The sequence below is a fragment of the Bidens hawaiensis genome, unplaced genomic scaffold, assembly GCF_021521415.1.
Source record: "Bidens hawaiensis isolate Kalapana, Puna unplaced genomic scaffold, B.hawaiensis_p1.1 tig00017381_1, whole genome shotgun sequence".
NCBI classification, from domain to species: Eukaryota; Viridiplantae; Streptophyta; class Magnoliopsida; order Asterales; family Asteraceae; genus Bidens; species Bidens hawaiensis.
In genome coordinates, this window is record NW_027492633.1 from 287,472 (window position 1) to 307,224 (window position 19,753).

General features: G+C 36.6%; 4 protein-coding genes across 5 annotated transcripts; 2 read left to right on the forward strand and 2 right to left on the reverse strand.

The window, feature by feature from the left end:
- The first annotated feature begins 273 nt into the window (after positions 1-273).
- On the forward strand, positions 274-6,511 carry LOC143553844 (ATP-dependent RNA helicase DEAH13-like). Its single transcript, XM_077043744.1, has 10 exons — positions 274-372; positions 686-781; positions 876-950; positions 1,020-1,069; positions 1,150-1,600; positions 2,487-2,702; positions 2,784-3,014; positions 3,081-3,194; positions 3,678-4,820; positions 4,929-6,511. The coding sequence occupies exons 2-10, from the start codon at positions 692-694 to the stop codon at positions 6,348-6,350; spliced, it is 3,792 nt and encodes a 1,263-aa protein (XP_076899859.1). The 5' UTR covers positions 274-372; positions 686-691; the 3' UTR covers positions 6,351-6,511.
- A 1,114-nt stretch (positions 6,512-7,625) lies between these two features.
- LOC143553845 (large ribosomal subunit protein eL19x-like) lies at positions 7,626-9,287 on the reverse strand. The gene is made up of 5 exons (XM_077043745.1): positions 9,116-9,287; positions 8,482-8,604; positions 8,052-8,365; positions 7,896-7,960; positions 7,626-7,807 (listed from the first exon to the last, which is right to left on the reverse strand). Exons 1-5 carry the CDS (start codon positions 9,225-9,227, stop codon positions 7,783-7,785), a joined length of 639 nt encoding a protein of 212 aa, XP_076899860.1. The 5' UTR covers positions 9,228-9,287; the 3' UTR covers positions 7,626-7,782.
- Positions 9,288-13,202: 3,915 nt separating this feature from the next.
- On the reverse strand, positions 13,203-14,146 carry LOC143553846 (uncharacterized). The gene has a single exon (XM_077043747.1). The coding sequence runs from the start codon at positions 13,941-13,943 to the stop codon at positions 13,347-13,349; it is 597 nt and encodes a 198-aa protein (XP_076899862.1). The 5' UTR covers positions 13,944-14,146; the 3' UTR covers positions 13,203-13,346.
- Positions 14,147-17,651: 3,505 nt separating this feature from the next.
- LOC143553847 (uncharacterized) lies at positions 17,652-19,690 on the forward strand. Of its 2 annotated transcripts, none has more exons than XM_077043749.1 (3): positions 17,652-17,983; positions 18,086-18,121; positions 18,204-19,690. In XM_077043749.1, exons 1-3 carry the CDS (start codon positions 17,750-17,752, stop codon positions 19,662-19,664), a joined length of 1,731 nt encoding a protein of 576 aa, XP_076899864.1. In that variant the 5' UTR covers positions 17,652-17,749; the 3' UTR covers positions 19,665-19,690. The 2 variants fall into 2 exon arrangements, with proteins under 2 accessions (XP_076899864.1, XP_076899863.1); XM_077043748.1 differs by having other exon boundaries at positions 17,652-17,973; positions 18,061-18,121.
- The last annotated feature ends 63 nt before the right edge of the window (positions 19,691-19,753 follow it).

The following is a 19,753-nucleotide window of genomic DNA, read 5'->3' on the forward strand; positions in this document are numbered from 1 at the left end:
CAATGAGCTGAGCCATAACCCGAGGCGAGCTTGGGTTGATTTTGGCTCAATTATAAAAATGAGCAACTCTGCTCATATTGTTTAAAATCATGTTTTTTTAACTAGTTTTATTCAAGTTTTTATCGAACTATCAACGAGCCCAAGTTTTAAACCATGAGCTTTTTGAAAAGGAGTTATAACAAATAAAATAATTATACATTAAATTTAGTTAAAATCGTAGTATAAAACGAAAGAAAAAAGAAGGTATAAAAGGAAGAAAAGGGCATAAATTGGCAGTCTCCAGCTCCGCCACCACCGAAGGCGGCGATACACATCGGCTATAACCTTATTCCGGCGCTACCCTCAGAGGATTTTTAACCTAATTTGGAATTTGTGAGTTATTGTGTCTTTATGCTAGTTTTTGGAAGCTGGTTAATTCGATTCGATAATTGATGTTTGTGCTTAATTTGCTGCAACAGTTTTCCTGCTTTTTTTCTTGCATTGTTTGCTACTTTACTATATTATTATTAATCCTTGCTTAATACATTTGTTTTCATGATTCCTTCAAGGCTTTGTCTTATAAGAAGTAGTTGACAACTTAAATTTAAAGCTTTTTGATTTCTTATCCAACATTAGTTCTTAAATACATCCTGCAAAGCTAACACTACAAAAGTAAATAATTCAATTACTGAATATATTCTAGCAGGATTCAATGGAGGGTTTAGACAATGAAAATGATAGCAACATATTGATTATGGCACCAAAGAAAAAGAAAAAAACTAAAGACAAAACTTCAAAGCAGGTATGCTTGTCTTGATATTATTTACATAGGTTTTAAATCATTGTTGTTACATCTTTATATGCAATGTGTTTCTGTTTTTATTTTTTGTTTGAAGGGATCTCTAAAGTCAAAAAAGAAAGGAAAACTTAAACAAAGCAACTCCCAGAAGAGAAAGCTAAAGAAACTTGAGGTTTCTACACTGTTTTTTTGGTGTTTCAAAATCGGTTCAAATGTAACTGACTTCTTTTGTAATATGCAGGAGGACAAGGAGAAATCGCTTCTCTTATCTAAAAGCCTCGAGACATTAGAGTATGTGATGTTTTTTTTAACATGATTTAGTTTGATCTTTTTTTTGGTTTAACATTTATTTGCTTTTTTTAACTTTTTAGGAAATACAAAATTCAAGATGATGCGTATTCACTCATGTGGTCTTCACGCAATTTGGGCCAGGTTGAAACAGCCCGTGAGAAACGAAGAAGAGAAGTGCAGTTTGCTAAAACGGGTCTCATATTGCAACATAGTGACCGACCTTTAAAAAGGAGAAACAATATAAGTGAGTCAGCTGAAGTCGACTCTGATCTAGATAACGTAGAGGACGTTTCTGTTCAACCCATGAACGAAGAGATTGAAGTCACAAATGTCGAAGTTTCTCCTTTAAGATCTTCTCCTGAACCACCATGTAACAATGGAGCTGATGCTGATGCTGATGTCACTGGTGCAATGGACCCACCTTCATTTGCTAAGAAACTTGAAAACGAGCATAATGATACTTCTGTTCTAGAAGATTCTAAACCTCCGTTTACGAAACCTAGCAGTCCTGAAAGCATGGCAAAATCAGTGGTATGCTTTATTGAATGTTTAGTTTTACTTTTAAATATTTCATTAATACCAGGTGTGTCAATCGACAATTGTGCGAACATGACCCATATTTATATTAGTGTCAAAAGCATCAACCCTAACCCACGCACAAAAATTGTGTAACCCAGACATGACCTATTTAACCCATTTATCTAACGGGTTGGTGGGTAATAATCAAGTTGTAAACTTGTTAATTGGGTTTCATAGGTTGTAAAAATGTGTTAAACGGGATAGTAGGTTGATCTGTTTAACCAATCAGGTTGGTGTGTTGACTTGTTTAACTAAATGGGTTAAACAGGCCAACCCGCGCGTGACTCTTTGAATTAAATAGCCCATTTTTTTACAACCCACCAACCTGATTAACAAGTTTACAACTTGATTATTTTACAACCCACCAACCTGCTTGGCCTGTTTAACCAATATCTAAACATGCCAAGCAGGTTGGTGGGTTGTAAAATAATCAAGTTGTAAACTTGTTAATCAGGTTGGTGGGTTGTAAAAAAATGGGCTAAACAGGTCATAAACGGGTTAAACAGGTCAACCTGGACACGCCCTGCTTTGTTAAACATGTCACTAACTGAACATGATCTGTTTAACCCATTCATCTAAACGTGTCGAGCGGGTAGGTGGGTAATAATCAAGTTGTAAACTTGTTAATAAGGTTTCACGGGTTGTGAGAAAATGGGTTAAACTGGTCATAAACGCGTTAGTAGGTTGACCTGGTTAACTTAACAGGTTAAACAAGTCAATCCGTACGCGACCCATTTTTTAAACGAGATAGTTATGTCAACCCAAAACCTGTTTATTTTTCTGTCATCCCATGTCGGAAATTGCAACTCCTAATTATTACCAGCTTGATATGTTACAGGAGGTAGTTGCTTCCACAAACCGTACCGTTTCTTCACCGAAACGCATGGCTACCCCCATAGTGATTCAAGTATCAAGACCAAAAGAAGTTGAATCCAAGCGGATGGATCTTCCAATAGTCATGATGGAACAAGAAATTATGGAAGCAATATATGATAACATTAGTGTCATCATATGTGGAGAAACCGGGTGCGGTAAAACAACACAAGTTCCTCAGGTAAACTTATATTATCGCGTTTGAATTTATCATTGTTATTATAATTGTTATAACTGTTGCGTGACATGTCGCATTTTGCAGTTTCTGTACGAGGCTGGATTCGGTTCAAAAAACCATAATACTCGAAGTGGGATTATCGGTGTAACCCAACCGCGCCGTGTAGCGGTTCTTGCAACTGCAAGGCGGGTGGCTTTTGAGCTCGGTGTTGGTCTCGGGAAAGAGGTCGGTTTTCAAGTTAGGCATGATAAGAGGATTGGTGACAGCTGTTCAATTAAGTTTATGACCGATGGAATATTGCTTCGAGAATTACAGGTCTTTTGTTTTATTGTATTTTAGTTGTAACTATTATTGTGTGTTGATCTCGTGTTTATGTTGCAGAATGATTTTTTGTTGAAGCGATACTCAGTTCTAATATTGGATGAAGCTCATGAAAGGAGTTTGAATACGGATATACTTACCGGGATGCTATCTCGCGTTAAAGTAGAGCGCCATGTAAGCGGGATTTAAATTTTTTTATTAATAGTAACTAATAATATACTAATAAATTTAATTATTATTACTAATAATAATTAATAATTAGGGTGTACATGGGTCCGTTTTGGGCTCAAGCCGTACTAGAAACCGAATTTTGGCTTTTAAGTTTTTGAAAATCGTTCAGCTTCGGTCTTTCTGGTTGTCATATGGGCTTGAAATTATTGGAACTAAAGAACATTGGCCCAAATTTGGGTCTAAATCTTTTTGTTGATTAATAACTAATTTATTCTTACACATTTGAGCTGGCATACACTATTTATAAATTCTTATAAATTGCTTAAAATTTAAAATGAAAATCCACAAATTCGTTTTGGCTCAGTTTTTTTTGGTTTTAGTTACATGTAAAACAGAAAACCTATTAACCAAACCATTGGTTTTTGAGCCAGTTCGGTTATGGATTGGTTTTCATGAATATTAATTGATCTTGTGTTTTAATGGCAGAAAATACACGAGCAGCAAAAAGCATACGAGGTTTCAACCGGAAAAACGATTACAAGCGACAAGAAAATATTTCCGCTAAGATTAATATTAATGAGTGCTACCATGCGTGTTGAAGACTTTGTGTCAGGTGGTAAAATCTTTTCGAACCCGCCACCTGTCATTGAAGTGCCAACTCGACAATATCCCGTGACAACACATTTTTCAAAACAAACCGATATTGTGGACTACATTGGTCAAGCCTATAAAAAAATATTATCAATTCATAAACGACTTCCACCTGGCGGAATACTTGTGTTTGTGACGGGTCAACGGGAAGTAGAATACTTGTGTCGCAAGCTTCGCAAAGCATCTAGTGAGCTGACCAAGAGAAAGTCAAACGTAGGTACGGTTGTCACGAACGAGGACACGTGTAAAGATTTTGATACTAAGGAGATCGATGAGGCGTTTAAGTTCGAAAACCGTGAACAAACCGACCGATTTGGAGGTGATGGTGAAGATGAAGATGATCGTGACATGTCGGATGATGATGATGTGTCATTTGATTCGATTGAATCTGATGAAGAAAGTGATTTGGAAGTTGTTAAAGATTCAGTTACTCAAGATAATGAATTTGATAATGTTTTAACGGGAAACGATAACTTCAATGCGTTAAAAGCTGCTTTTGATGCTTTATCTGGAAAAGCTACCATAAAATCTGATGACAATTCAACCCAACAACCTACTGCTGACGTGCCACCTGGTGCATTGTCTGTTTTACCCTTATATGCCATGCTTCCTGCATCCGCACAAATTCGTGTGTTTGAGGAAATTAAGGAAGGGGAGCGGTTAGTGGTGGTTGCAACTAACGTTGCTGAAACGTCTTTAACAATACCAGGCATAAAATATGTGGTTGACACAGGTCGAGAAAAGGTTAAAAATTATAATTCTTCAAATGGGATGGAGACATATGAAGTGCAGTGGATAAGTAAAGCTTCTGCAGCCCAACGGGCTGGAAGAGCGGGCCGGACTGGGCCGGGCCATTGTTATCGTCTTTATTCTTCTGCTGTGTTTAACAACATATTTGAAGAGTTTTCGACTGCTGAAATATTGAAAACGCCCGTTGATGGTGTTGTGCTTCTTATGAAATCCATGGGTATCAAAGAGGTATTATTTCTAAATTTTAATCTCATATTTCCTTGGTCAAAATGGCAGTTTGGTGATTTTACATCTCATGTTTGTGACTATTTTTCGTTTTGTTTTAATTTGATTCAGATTACAAAATTCCCATTCCCGACACCTCCGGAAGCCAAATCCTTGCATGAAGCTGAACTTTGTTTAAAATCTTTAGAAGCACTTGATTTTGACGGGAACTTAACGCCTTTAGGCAAATCCATGTCACACTATCCAATGAGTCCACGCCATTCGCGTATGCTAATTACCGTTATTCAACTCCTGAAAACTGGTAATGGGCCTGCAAGAAGAAACTTGATTTTAGCATACGCGGTTGCATCCGCTGCAGCTTTAAGCTTGTCAAACCCGTTTGTAATGCAGTTCGAAGGCGGTCAAACTGAAAACGATGATGACATCAAGGACGAAAAACCTAAAAAAAGAAAACTAAAAGAAAATTCTAAAAACGCTCTTGCGAAGTTTTCAAACCCGACAAGTGACGCATTAACCGTAGCTTACGCGTTACAATGCTTTGAATTATCGGAAAACCGCGTCCAATTTTGTGATGAGAATTCGTTACATTTAAAAACCATGGAGGAAATGTCAAAATTAAGAAAACAGCTTTTGCATTTAGTGTTTAACCAGCAGGGGTGTATTTGGGATGATGGAAATATGGATGATGTCGAACGTGCTTGGATGGTTTATAATAATAAGCACCCGTTAATGTTGACCGAAGAGGAGCTTTTGGGCCAAGCCATATGTGCAGGCTGGGCTGATCGGGTCGCTAAACGGGTCAGAGGTGTTTCCGGGTTATCAGAACAAGACAGGAAGGTAAATGCAGCCCGTTATCAGGCTCACAAAGTAAACGAAACCGTGTTCCTTCACCGATGGTCGTCGGTTTCTCGAACGGCACCTGAGTTTATGGTTTTCAGTGAACTCGTTGAGCGGAAACGACCGTATATTCACGGAGCCACGAGGATAAAACCCGAGTGGCTCGCTAAATACTCAAGCTATCTGTGCAGCTTCTCGGCCCCACTTGTGGACCCGAAACCTTATTACGAACCTCGGACCGACATTGTTTATAATTGGGTGAGTGCAACGTTTGGGGGCCGGTTATGGGAGCTTCCGTTGCATGGTCAACCGGTCAAAGATGAGAAGGTTAAGGTTAATGTGTTTTGTTACTCTTTGCTTGATGGGCTTGTGTTGCCTTGTGTGAAACGGGCTCGAGAGTTTATGGCGGCCCAGCCCATCAGCGTTTTGAGGCCCGAGGTGGCGGGCCATAAGAGATTTGGGAAACTTGTTTTTGAGATGAGGAAAAGGGGTATTGATAGTTGTGAGATGTTAAGGAAGGTGTGGGAAGAGAATGAGAGAGTTTTGTATCATGAGTTTTCCGATTGGTTTAAAGAGGAATCTGATAACGAGGTTAAGAAATTATGGAAAAGTATGCAGCGGGAGGTGCGGTTAGATCCTCAGCAACGGTTTGTTAAGGCGGTTAAGAAAGAGAAGAGTAGAAAGATTAAGAGTTAATTAGTGGTGGTTTGGATTATGTATGTTGTGTTCTTTTTTAAGTTAAAGTTGCATTTTTTGGTATCTGGCACTGCAACATCTTTGTATGCAGTGTGTAGTTAAAAAAACATAATTTAAACAAACCCTTTTAAGGTTTAACCATTCATCTCTATCAAAGTTATAATTTTTTTGATCTCTTAGTAGTCTAGCTCCATTCACTAAATCTTTCTTATTTACTTCATTTGATATGCTAAATATGAACAGAGTGAGAAAATAGAACTTTAAGAATAAGAGTTTGTGCTAAAAATGAGGTTAAATTGTTGTGGTTATGACTTATGAGTGAGTTGTTGAAGGTATGTACAGATTACAAACCTCATATAATAAATAGACTATAAATATAGTACTGGTAAGAAAATACAATAAATGTAATATAAAATAAGAATAATTGCCGAAGTAATAACTAAAATCTATTACAAAAGTTGCGCGAAACATGCTTCTACGTGACGTACCTTCCTCTGCCAAATTAGTCACACCGTCCCTTTACCCACCAGGAATACGTTTAAGAGTATATACGTAAGAGTTTTATTTCATTCAAGGGATGGTTTACAAATGATGAGAAATTTTCATTTTATAAGCAAGGAAAAGCTAACTAACCTCAACCTCATAAGACAATAACATAAACGTAAGCCAATACATATGGACTAATCCTGACAACTCACTTTAAGAGTGATTAAACTCAAACAACACACAGAAAACACTATTATTACTCAACACACATAATTATTGAGAACTTTCACAAATTACGGCTTGGACCATCAATTTCCATTTGTATTGTTTGTGCGAGGTCCTGTTTGTTGGTCTTGTGCCTTCGGTTTTTCCATAATATCTTTTGGAGGTGTCTAAAAGCTCACCAAGACTTGAGGGGATTTATCTTCTTGTAATTCATTTTCATTTGGATTTTTTGAGATTCCATTCAAATCTATAATTCAACAATTTCTTTCTTTATTATTTGAGATACCCATATACACATTGGCTTCAAAGTAGTCGTTGGTGGCTACTTTCCATTCTTTTACACAAATGATTTGCCGTCCGGAAAAATGCACTCACTTAAATTGAAAACACAACACATGGTTACGATAAGCTTATGTTTTTGGTTGAATTGTTTTTTATCCAAAACATGTTACTTTTGAAGTACATTAAGATTTAGGTTTGCTGTACAGCCAACTTGTTAACGCCAAACTGACCAGAGTGACGATGAAATAAATTAGAAAGACATGAAGAAAAACAAAAAATACGGCAAATGCCACAAGTATAGCCAACATTAAACGAAAGTACTACAAGTAGGCAGCCACGTCTAAATAAAAGTGTTTTATATAAGATAACAAAAACAGCAACAAACATATCAAAAAAGTAAACCAAACTAACAAAAACATCAACATATTCTTCACCTGCCTCACTTCTTGGATTTCTTTGGTGCCCTGCCAAAACAAATTTCAATCATAAACATGTTACTAAACCACACACTCTTAACCTTAGCTTGGAAAAACAATTAACATCAAGACTTACTGTGCAGCCGGCTGTGATGCTGGAGCAGCCGCTGGTGCAGCTGCAGGTGCTCTCTCTTGTGGGCCCTACATAAAACCAAAAACAACATAAATCCATATGCAAGTATAAAGATTAGTCACCGAGCAATCAAGCAGACTACTATTACAAGCAACAAACCTGAGCCAAACGTTCCTCTCTGCGTGCTAACTTCCTTTCCCTGCTGGCCTTGTTCTTTGCACGCTTGGCCTCAAACTGGTCAGACAGTGTCTTCTCACGGGCCTTCTCAGCCTTAGATTTGTGAATACTTTCCATGAGCACACGCTTGTTCTTGAACACATTACCCTTCACCTTCATGTACATGTCATGGTACATATGCTTGTCAATCTTCTTTGCCTCACGGTACTTGCGAAGTAACCGCCTCAACACTCGCATTCTCCTCATCCACAAGATCTTTGTTGGCAATCTTGCCTCTCGGGTACCCTTACGCTTACCTAAAGTTTGTTACCAAATTTAATATAAAATCAGAAAAAAGTAACAAACACCCCGATATAAATCAATGAAACAAAAGTGGATTAGTTTTGAAAAAGATAGACTTAAAAGTTATTACCATATCCTGAATGTCGACCCTTTCTTTTTGCTTCCTTCATGCGACGAGCACGGGATCGTGAGTGAATCTTGGTAGGCTTCCTGATGATAAATCCATCCTTGACCAGCTTACGAATGTTCTGACCTGCAGTCACCAAAAATACAATAAACAAGATAAATCAAGCAAATAAATCTGTCTTACTAACCAATATATAAAATTAAATACAAAATAATTCATCAATAATCAAACTGTCATTTTTAGTAACAAAAAACACCAGCATCAAAATCAACACAATAAAAAAAAAATATTAATAAAAACTATAAACTTCAGCTTTGTTTATAAAAAAGCACCCAATACAATAACATAAGCTAGCAAATTATAGCTACAAAATCTACTGAACTAATTAAAATACATACCAAACACGGACCAGCTTTGAGATTAATATATATGATTTCAAGGTTTTAATGTTCAATACAGGTCTCGCGTTAAGCAATATGTAATCAAAATCTTATAAAATCGCACAGTTCTTAATAGCTTTCAGCTTTAAAACAAATTCTAACAGCTAAACATATCGAATCATTCAACAAAAATAATAAACATACACTATAGTCATAACAAATTCAAAACGAATACATAATCGGAAAGTAGAGTTTACGTGAATTGGCCATGGAGATTTCATTTCCTTCATTTGGATCCAGCCACACCTTGCCTCTGCCGCACTTGAGCACACTGGCGGCAAGCCTCTTCTGCAGCTTCAGTGACACCATATCTTCGTCCCTATCCGAGCCTCCTAGGGTTTCTGGTACCACTGATTGTTAACCTTTTATATCCTACCCACCTTATTTCTTACAATATGGGCTTTTCATGTTTGGGCCTTAAAATAAGACCATATAAAAGTCCAAACCATATTAGGCCCATATAAGAGTATAGAGGTGCACAAATCGGGTTTTCCAAATACTCGGGTTTGGGTATGGAACTAGGTTCGGGGATGACCGGTATTGGAAAATCGTGTATTGGCAATACCCCGGTCTGGGTCGGGCGCGGGTCCGGGTATTGTCTCTAAAAACCATACCCTATGTATCGGGTTTGGGCGGGGTATAAAACTGTGTATTTTAAAACCTGATATTTGAATACCCTATTACCGGATATTGAAAAAACCCTGTTTTCAGGCTTTTTTCCGATTATTTTTCTGGTATATATCGGACTTTTTTAAGGGGTTGCACTTTTTAAGGGGATTTTTGGGTATTTTTTAGGTATTTTTCGGGTATAGACCGGATATGTAAAAAACCGGTTTAGTGTATTGGAGAAACTCGGTTCCGGTTTTCGGGTTTACCTGGTATAAATTGGGTACGGTTTCGGGTACGAGTTTTGGTATTAAAATGCATACCCTATTCGTACCCTATAAATAGGGTGAGATACGAGTTCAGATATTAAAAACCCGAATATTAGAAAAACCGATTCTGAGGATTTTCTTCAACCCCGTTTCCGGGTTTGGATTTTATGTGCACCTCTATCTAATATATAAAGTTAATTTATTATTATTTTAGCATCGTGCTAGCCAATAATCATCCACTATGTTTGCACCTATTTGTTAAATAATGATTTGATTGTATAAGTAACTTATAATAGAATATCTATAAATATAAATAGGGTGTACGGGTAAACTCTTATAACACACTAAGGGCATGTTCGTTTCAAGGATTTGTAAGGAATTCTAAAGAATGGGATTTTAAATCCCATGAATTGATATGTTCGTTTCATTAAATGAAATAATGAGAATGGAAACTAAATCCCATCAAATCCCACATTTCATGGGATTTTAAAATCCCATCTATTTAAAAGGATTTTCTTATTAACAATAAAAACCTCTTCAAAAAAAATTCAAAAAAATTAATAAAAAAATCATAACTCAAAATATAAATCAAAAACGAAAAATGTAAAAAAACTAAAATGCTTCCGCCTTTGCCCTCGTTCTTCAAAAAAAAAACCATGAATGAAGAAGATTTCAATTCCAATACATATTAACAAACCAAACACATGATAGGGATTCTCAAACATTTCATTTCAATTCCTATTCCAAATCCTTTAAAAAAACTCCGTGAAACGAACGCGCCCTAAAAACATTTTTCTTAGTTTTAAAGTCTCCAAACATAACCAACAAGATGGAAGCGAATGCCACACGATTTGGTTCAGTTTTGCTTTTGTTGGCGGTGTTTGCGATGCTTGTGTCTGCTTCAGCTGATAGTGGTTATGGAAAACCACAACCCGAGGGATATGTACCATCGAAGACTGCTACACCAGAAGAGCATGATGCCTATGAAAAACCCATTCCCAAGATAGTAACAAAGCCGGTGATCCCAAAATGGGAACACGTAAGTTATGAGAAGGTCGATCCTAAGATACCAACTAAGCCTGTGATGCCAAAAGATGAACATGTGTCTTATGAGAAGAGCAATCCTAAGTTACCAACAAAACCCGTTATACCAAAAGAAGATCATGACACCTATGAGAAGAATATTCCTAAGTTACCAACAAAACCCGTTATACCAAAAAAAGATCATGACACCTATGACAATAATATTCCTAAGTTACCAACAAAACCCGTACTACCAAAAGAAGAACATGGTGCCTATGACAAGAGTTATCCTAAGATACCAACAAAACCTACACTGCCAATAGAGAAACACGGCTCCTACGAAAAGAGCAATCCTAAATTACCTACAATGCCAATGATACCAAAACCTGAAAAGCCATTGCTACCCGAGGTGCTTAAGCACCCGAAGAATATAGCCGTCCAAGGCCTTATTTATTGTAAACATGGTTCCAAGCTCATCCCACTCCAAGGTATGTAAAATGTGAAGTTTACATAAAATCATAAGTCAATAACAAAAACATAAAATAAATAATATAAGATTAATGCAAACATACTAGGATTGTAGAATCAATTTGTTTCGATTTTAAACCCTAACTAGACCTGAATCAAAACCGAAATTTTCAATTGCCTTTTCTTAATATTTACGCCGTATACTTAATATTTGATTAAAGATCACCAGGAACATTTTCGTCATCAGACTTTCGTAAAGGTTTTTTATATATTATAATTTTGATGAAAACTTAAAAATTAAGCTTGATGGTTTACAAATGTGGTTTGTTTTAGTTACTTTTAATTAATGGGTATTACATGTTTAAATTATTATTTATCAATATAAACAGGAGCTACGATGAAAGTGACTTGCTTGACCGTGCCTAAGAACGGATACGGATCAACATCATATTCGTTCTCGAGTTGTCCAGCAGACGAAAAGGGTTACTTCTTAGCCAAGATGCCATTATCGGAGCTACTAAAAGACGCTACATGGGAAATAACCGAGTGCAAGGCTTTCCTTGAAAACTCACCATGGACTAGTTGCAAGGTTCCGGAAAATACCAATGGAGGACTTACTGGTGCTCGTCTTACATTTTCTCGTCACCTCAACCGCGATGGATATTGTTTGTCGTCGGTAGGCCCTTTTATATACAACCCCGGTCAAAGAGTCTTTACCTAAGGAAGGTTATTAGAATCATCAATCCAATCATCTTGTTATTTTACCAATGCAATTCATTGTTTGTTTAGTATTGATTTTATTGTTTGTTGTTTGTTTTATGATGAGTTCACATTAACTTCATTGGATTATGTTCAATGTGACATCCCAGAATATCTTTTATTTCTGTTGAGTATATTATTATTAAAATTTAATTCTTTATGAAATGTTATTTGAGAAAATCTTTAAATTAAGGTTTGATGTGTGGAGGTGGAACCCATGATGTTTTAAAGCGTTACATGTGTCCCAAGTATAGAAAAAGAAATGTGAATAAATCAGAGACGTTCACGTATTGCCAACAACCAAATCCTCCGCACAACCTACCTACTCGAAAAAATGTAAATATATTGTTGATGATGCTATCCACGTTACTAATTCATAACTCACTTATATATTTGTATTATATTACTTTTTATATAGAATGATTTTTATTTTAATACTCACCTTAAAAATGGTTTCTAGGTTGGTTGGTTGTGACGGACCATGTTAAATCCATTACATGCATGTTCGATCACATCCGCCTCTTGACCATTGCAACATTCGTCATATGTCGCCTACAGTCTCTCGTCATCGTTGTCATTGATGCCTTTGCTCGCCACTCTGTCGTTCGTTCTTTTTTCCTTTCTCTCGAATCTGGTTTCTGAATAACTGATAATAAATAGGTTCACTATATAACTTTTCGGGGGTGTTTGGCCTAGTTTTTTTAACAAAGCTTATAGTTTTTTTACAAGATAAGCTTAACTTGGTATTGGTTTAGCTTTTTAAGCTTGTACTTATTAGCTTATATAAGCTAATTTGAAAAAGTTTATTTGAATATGGTTTTTTAACTCATTTGAATAAACTCATTTATGTAAAGGGCCAAACACCCCCTTCATAAGGAGTTGCATCTTACCAATAAGTCAATAACTTCAAACTCAATTTTCTTATTTAGTTGTCAGACTTTTATATATGTGAACCTAATTAACCTACTACACGTTACAACTTACAAAAGTTTTTTTTGTTTTTTTTTTTTTTTGGAAATAATCCTGATAAATCTATGAAGTAATAACCATAGGAAATATTTAAAAAACAATTCATATTCTATCTACAAGAAACACAATACATATTAATTAGATTTAAATTAAATACTTCTATAAACGTGTACATATAAACTGCAATCTTTTTACAATGCATTTCAAAACAAAATCATATTACACTTAAATACACTATGGACCAATAACCCCTATAAGTTACAATTACAATGTTCCTCAATAAATTACATAAAGGATATTCACAAATTATGCTTAATAAAATGCACAACAAAAGTCACTTTCCTGGTGCATAGACATTATAAACACTCAAAGCATTTGAGCATAACTTCCTAACGTTTTCATTCTTCTTAGCCACTTCCTCCACCATGGGACTCTTCCTCCCACCAGCAATGCTCTTCTCACATGTCTCCGCCGTCGTCATCGCCGCCGTTACATTAGCCAACACCTCGGTTTCCGGCCCAGTCGACAATGCACGAGCCGCCTTCCCCATAATTTCCACTAGGCTAATGTAACTCATGTTACAGTCCGCCAATGTCTCCTCTTCTATCCCATCCTCCACCACCTCTTTATTCTCTTCTCTCTTTCGTGCCGCCTTGATCAATTCTGACGTGGCGGTCGCCTCATTTGTGGCCGTCTGGATTGCCACCAATGCCGCTTGTTTCAAGTCGTTCACGTCGCTAATGGTTTGTGCCTTGAGTGTTGAAACACATAAATCTTTCTCGGGAGCTTGTGCACATGCCTTGTCAACCACTTCAGGATTCGAGATCAATATTCGGGGGTGGTGTAGGGCTGGATGCATCGAAGGGTGAATTCGAGCCTCGGATGTGACGTATAGAGACAAGAGGATGAAAAAACATGTTAAGAGAGTCATGATTTGTTGTGGAATGTAATGTGGTTGATTATGTTGTTTTTTGGTTTCTTATGAGTTATGAAAAAGTATGTGAATTGGAATGTGGTATGAAGTTATAAAGATGGAGATGAAATATGAGGCCGGATATACAAATTACTAAAGATAAGAGACTGGTTAGGAGAAGTTTACGCCTCTTAATCTCTTATCGCTAGAAACACACGGTTCCTATGTGTTTTCTTATTGAAATACAAATTTTTTTCTTTCTATAAGTTTTAATATATAATGTTTCATATAAATTTTAGGAAAATTGGATTTTAATAATCCCAACTTAGTGCAGTTGGCCGATAATAATCTCAACTTTAAAAATAGCCGTCACTCACTGGTCCCAACTTTCACACTATTTATTTTCATTGGACCTCCGTTAAACACTGGTCTCAACTTCACCTTATATTATCTTTATACACGTATAAAGATAAATACATTGTAATGGTGTATTCAGATTTATATAAAACCTTATATTATCATGTCTAATGAACTTGGTTTTAACTCGCACCTTTTATAAGAATTTGAAATTTTACTTAAAAACTAGATTCAAAATATTTCTTTTGATTTTTTTTAGTGACATAGTTTTACTTTAAGATCTGGTAATCTATGTTTTTCCAAATACCAAAAATGCTCTCCTCGTATTTCTTTGTTTGAATGTACATCAAAGCCGTAGTTAACGAATATAAGATGTCATTTTTAATATATTTTGTATGAGTAATTTTCCTTAATGTCTTAACTAAATTATTTTTCTAATAAAAAGAAATAAGTAGTTGAATCAAACCATATGAAAAAAAAAATCAGTAACTTCGGAAATGAAGAATAAAAAGGCAAATACAGCTTAAATTTTGAGGAGACTCGTATAAGAGAGATGGAAAACGATAGACAATAGGGAAAAAGAAAAAATAAGAAACAACCGGCCAGTCGGCCACCCCTTAGTTTCTATAATAATATAATCAACTTCCATGCTTTTTTCATTTCTAATTAATAATTATTGTTTTCCAATCCAACTACTTTGACTTCCAAATACTTCGTTTTCTTCAAATGTGACATGTTAGGCTATCTGTAGTGTAAGGGTTACAATCGGGGGCGAATTGTGATACGTGGCGTCCAGTCAGCATGGAGTGAAAATTTGTTTTTGGGGTGAAATGGTGTAGGGGCTACAAGTTAGGCCCACAGTGTGTTTTTTTATTATTTTCTTTTAATAATTAAACTAATTAAATAAAAACCAATTTATTTAAATAATTAAATTAAAATGCATTAAAATTAAAAAGAAATACAAAAAAAACATAAAAAAATACATAACTAAAAATATTAAAAAACATAACTAAAGAAAAAAAAAACATAACTAAAAAAGAAACTAATATCCGTAATATTCGCGCATTTTTTCACGTACGCGTTGCATCAATAATTTGGCATCCTCGTGAAACCCCTCCACTTTGAGGGATTCGTAGTCGTCTTTCATTTGTTTTAATTTGAATGTCTGGTTCAGCTTTTCTTGTTGTTTGTTGGATGCTCGAATGTTGGCTCCAACTACGGTGGCATTTGTTTCCAAACGACCGACCAACTCGTTTATTTCAACGGGCTCCGTATTGAATCGTGTTGACGACGAACCTTCCCCCTTATTTTTCCTCTATCCCCCGCGTGGTCGAGGCAACTCCTCTACCTCATATTCGTCGGGTATATTCAAATCATCGGCTAAATTGACCGTGTTGTCGAGGAAGAAGCTACGAGCATCGGAGGGTGTGTTTGGTGTGCTCGGATTTGTCGACGACGATGTCTTCGACCTTTTTGAAGGCCGGGATGAGTCGACTCGTCGGGCGGCCGGAACGGTTGGTATCACATTCCATTTCGAGCAACGACGTAGCTTTTCCCAAGAACTCAAATACTTGAACAGTTTCCCGGGCCGCTCAACAGTGTGACCCTGAGCTCGAAAGTCGCTCAAGGCTTGACCTATAATGTCGACGTCGTTATTTACGCTACGCCAGCCGGACCCCTTCAACCGGTTAATTATCCCGGCAAATTTTTGACAATCGGCGTTAAACCCCTTCCAATGGGCCGCTTCTTTTCCCCGGTAGTCTTCGGGTTTACCGGTTATCGCGAGCCAAGCTTCAAATACTTTCTTCCAAAACACCTCAGTGGTTTGAAAGTTAGCTACAAATTAAATTTATTTGTAACAATTAGTATATATTTTAATAAACACTAAATACATTTTAATAAATACTTAATATTAAAAAACTTACCGACGTCGGGATCCTCCGAAATGTTAATCCAAGCCCTTGCAAGGGCCACCTCCTCCTCCTCGTTCCAATGCTTGAATGGATCACGTTGTGCCATCGTCTCCCCCGGTTGTTTTTTTTTGTGTTTACGGGTCGGATTTTTGTTTGAACCGGAGGCCCGTGACGTTTGCGTATCCGGTACCGACTCCGGTGGTGTAGACCCGAACGCCGGCATTGTGTTTTGGGGGCTGAGAAAGTTGGCGTACATGTTTAGGTTCGGGTCGGAAATTTGATACGGATAGCTCGGTTGGTTCGTTTGGCTCGGTTGGTTCCATTGTAAGTTCGGTTGGTTCGGTTGGCTTGATTGCGAACCATACCTTTGACCAAATGCAGGGAATTGGTAGTTCGGTTGGTTCGGTTGGCTCGATTGCGAACCATACGTTTGACCAAAAAAGAGGGAATTGGTAGTTCGGTTGGTTCGGTTGGCTTGATTGCGAACCATACGTTTGACCGAAAGCACGGAGTTGGTAGTTCGGTTGGTTCGGGTTGTTTCTAGGATTCATTTTGTTTATCTTTTGTAAGAAATTGGGTATGATTTGTGTATAAAATGGAGAAGAATGGTGTATGTTTATTTATATATATATATATATATATATATATATTGTTTATTTTTATTTATTCATTTTTAAATTTGACCGTTTCACAACGGTCATTTTATTAATTTATTATTATTTTCTTCTTCAACGGGGCGACAAATATATCCCGCCCATTTTCGCCCAATTATCACCGGGGAGCGGTGTTCCACCAAAAAATCGCCTCAAATTCGCCCAAAGTGTCACCCAGTACACTCAGCCTTATATAACATACATGTACGTAGATACCGGCATAACTGCATAAGTGTTTCTTTGCTGTAATTACTTAAATCCCAAGCCATCATATATATTTTTACTATAATATGTAAATACTCATAAAAGCTTGGTAATTTATTTTTATTTTTATTAAGAGAATAAAACAGATACATCAAAATATGCAAATACTCATAAAAACTATCACTGGCTAGTTCTTCTAATAATAGTACGTATTTTTTTTTTGAAGTAGATGGTTCTTAGGAAACCAAGTTTTTCTAAATGAATGTGAAAAACCTAGTCACAATCGGAGAGTCCGGTATCTAAAGTAGCAGACTAGCGATTCACTTATTACGCTGGTCTACTAGTTCAAGTTATTGAATAACAAGTTTGTTTTATTAGAACGATAACTTTCTTGTATTTAGGTTATCGCGGTTAATAAATTTGTTAATACGATATATTTATGTTTTCATATTTATTATTAGAGGTGGGTGGGTGAGGTGAGCACATGAATATAAATATTGTTTCAACAAGCATTGTAATTTTGTCTTTAAACACGAGCCAAGATATACATGATACTCTTGTCGTGTCTTCTAAAAGCATTTATCCTTATATATCTAATCCAACATACACTTCAATCCCAACAACAAAAACACCACTTTCAAAGTCTCAACAAGATTCACCCACAGTTCTTGGATTATGGAGGAGATTCCTCGTAAACATGAAGACGACAGCAACAAGAACAACAGCAAAAAAAAAAAACCTGCCGGTAGCATTAAATATCGGAGCCGGTGGGCTTGGAATAGGAGGTGTTGTGTTGGTCGGTGGAGCTTTGGTCACTGCAACTATTGTATCAGCTTTAGCTTTCAAAAATAGACGTCAACGTCGAAGATCATCATCGGATAATATGAAGAAGAACATGTCACCGTCTGTAGATGCTCCAAGGTTGTTGTACGTTATCAATGAATATTAATTATGTCTTCAATTATTTTAAATATAAAACTGATTTGATAATTTGTATTGAAACTGAAGCAGTGATGAGGTTAAAGGCATAAAGGAGATCAAGACTGAAAACATTCAAAGTTTGACTTTGGTATGGTTAATTATATGTAATATTATTCATGACTATCTTAATTTGGATTATGTACTATTAATTTGTTTATTATTATTATTAGGACAAAAAACATGAAATGGATATCAAAGATCAAGAAAACACATGTTTAGAGAGAGATGATGGTGGTGGTAATGAAAATGATGAACAAGTTGATGCAAATTCATTGGTTTCGGATGAAGCTGTCATGTCGGCAGAGGAATATGAAGCAATTGAAGATGGTGAAGACCATCAAGAAACAGTGTTCATGAATACAGCAGCAGTGGAAGATCTTAATCAGGTTAAAGTGGAAGACAGCATTCATGATGAAATTGTTCTGGATAATTGTGAAGGAGACTTGAGTGATGAAACAGGTTATGCGGATCAGATTGTCCATGAAGTAGTAACGGAAGAAGATGAAGCAAGCCGATCGATAAATAAAGAAGGGGAAGACGAAGAAAGAGTGCAAAAAGTCGAAGAACAAGTGATTATAGAAGATGAAGCGGTTAAAGTTGAAGAGACGGATAACGCATCAAGGAAATTGGTGAAGAAAGATGAAACAGATGAAATCCCACAAGTTAAATATGGTAAAGAAGAACACGACAAGGAAGAAAATGTTATGGTAAAAGTAGAGTTAACTTCTGGTGACACTTCCTCCTCTATGCAGGAGGAAGCGTCACCAGAATCAAAGATCACTATCCACACGATTGAAGAAACTACGCAAGGCGAGGTAGAGATGATTATAGACCATGAGTTGGTCAAGAAAGATGAAATCCCACATGTTGAAACTGTTAAAAAAGATGAAGACGGTACGGTTGGAGTTGATTTACGTTCTGGTGTTAGTTCCTTCTCTATACAGGAGGAACTGACACAAGAAGCAAAGATCGATAATCACAAAACTGAAGAAACAATTGTGCAAGTCAAAGTTGAGATGATTACCGATCATGAATTGGTTAAGAAAGACGAGATTCCACCTATTGAATCTGTTAAAGAAGATGAAGACAGCGTGGAAGATGTTGAAGTAAAAGCTGAGCTGGAATCTAGTGTCAGTTCCTCCTTTATGCGGGAGGAACTGACACCAGAAGCAGAGATCAGTAACAAGAGTGAAAAAATCAACGCGCAAGTCAAAGAAGAGATGATTGTAGACCATGAGTTGGTCAAGAAAGATGGAACCTTATATGTTGAATATGTTAAAGAGAATGAAGACAATGAGAAAGACGTTACTGTAAATGCTGATCTAGGTTCGGGTGTCAGTTTCTCCTCTGCATTGGAGGAACCGACACCAGAGGCAAAGATCGGTAACCACAAGATTGAAGAAAACATGAAGGAAGACCATACAATTTTGGATAAAAATCATAAAGACAACCATGATCACGGAGTTACAAAAGAAAAGGCATTTGCAAATGAGCCATTGAATTCTAAACTAATGGCATTGTTTGTATTGATATCAGTATGTTGTCTTGTAGCTAGCTTGCTGTTCATTTTGATCTTGTTAGCCTCTCGTAATCGCACTACAAACTTGGTTAAATTTAGCGTAGAAAACTAGAAATAGAACCGTAGAAGCCCCAACATCTAGTTTTATTGTATCGGCACTAAAAGTGGCATTCTAGGACTCATGTCACATGTAATATAATC

What these genes read in the sequence shown, in the direction of transcription:
- LOC143553847 (XM_077043748.1), top strand. Translation starts at nt 17,750, where the DNA reads ATGAAGACGACAGCAACAAGAACAACAGCAAAAAAAAAAAACCTGCCG. An exon ending in CCGTCTGTAGATGCTCCAAG is followed by an intron (nt 17,974 to 18,060) that starts GTTGTTGTACGT and finishes TTGAAACTGAAG; the next exon opens with CAGTGATGAGGTTAAAGGCA. An exon ending in ACATTCAAAGTTTGACTTTG is followed by an intron (nt 18,122 to 18,203) that starts GTATGGTTAATT and finishes TATTATTATTAG; the next exon opens with GACAAAAAACATGAAATGGA.
- LOC143553846 (XM_077043747.1), bottom strand. Translation starts at nt 13,943, where the DNA reads ATGACTCTCTTAACATGTTTTTTCATCCTCTTGTCTCTATACGTCACA.
- LOC143553845 (XM_077043745.1), bottom strand. Translation starts at nt 9,227, where the DNA reads ATGGTGTCACTGAAGCTGCAGAAGAGGCTTGCCGCCAGTGTGCTCAAG. An exon ending in AATCTCCATGGCCAATTCAC is followed by an intron (nt 8,605 to 9,115) that starts GTAAACTCTACT and finishes TGGTGACTGCAG; the next exon opens with GTCAGAACATTCGTAAGCTG. An exon ending in GGGTCGACATTCAGGATATG is followed by an intron (nt 8,366 to 8,481) that starts GTAATAACTTTT and finishes AACAAACTTTAG; the next exon opens with GTAAGCGTAAGGGTACCCGA.
- LOC143553844 (XM_077043744.1), top strand. Translation starts at nt 692, where the DNA reads ATGGAGGGTTTAGACAATGAAAATGATAGCAACATATTGATTATGGCA. An exon ending in AAAAGCCTCGAGACATTAGA is followed by an intron (nt 1,070 to 1,149) that starts GTATGTGATGTT and finishes TTAACTTTTTAG; the next exon opens with GAAATACAAAATTCAAGATG. An exon ending in AAACAACACAAGTTCCTCAG is followed by an intron (nt 2,703 to 2,783) that starts GTAAACTTATAT and finishes CGCATTTTGCAG; the next exon opens with TTTCTGTACGAGGCTGGATT.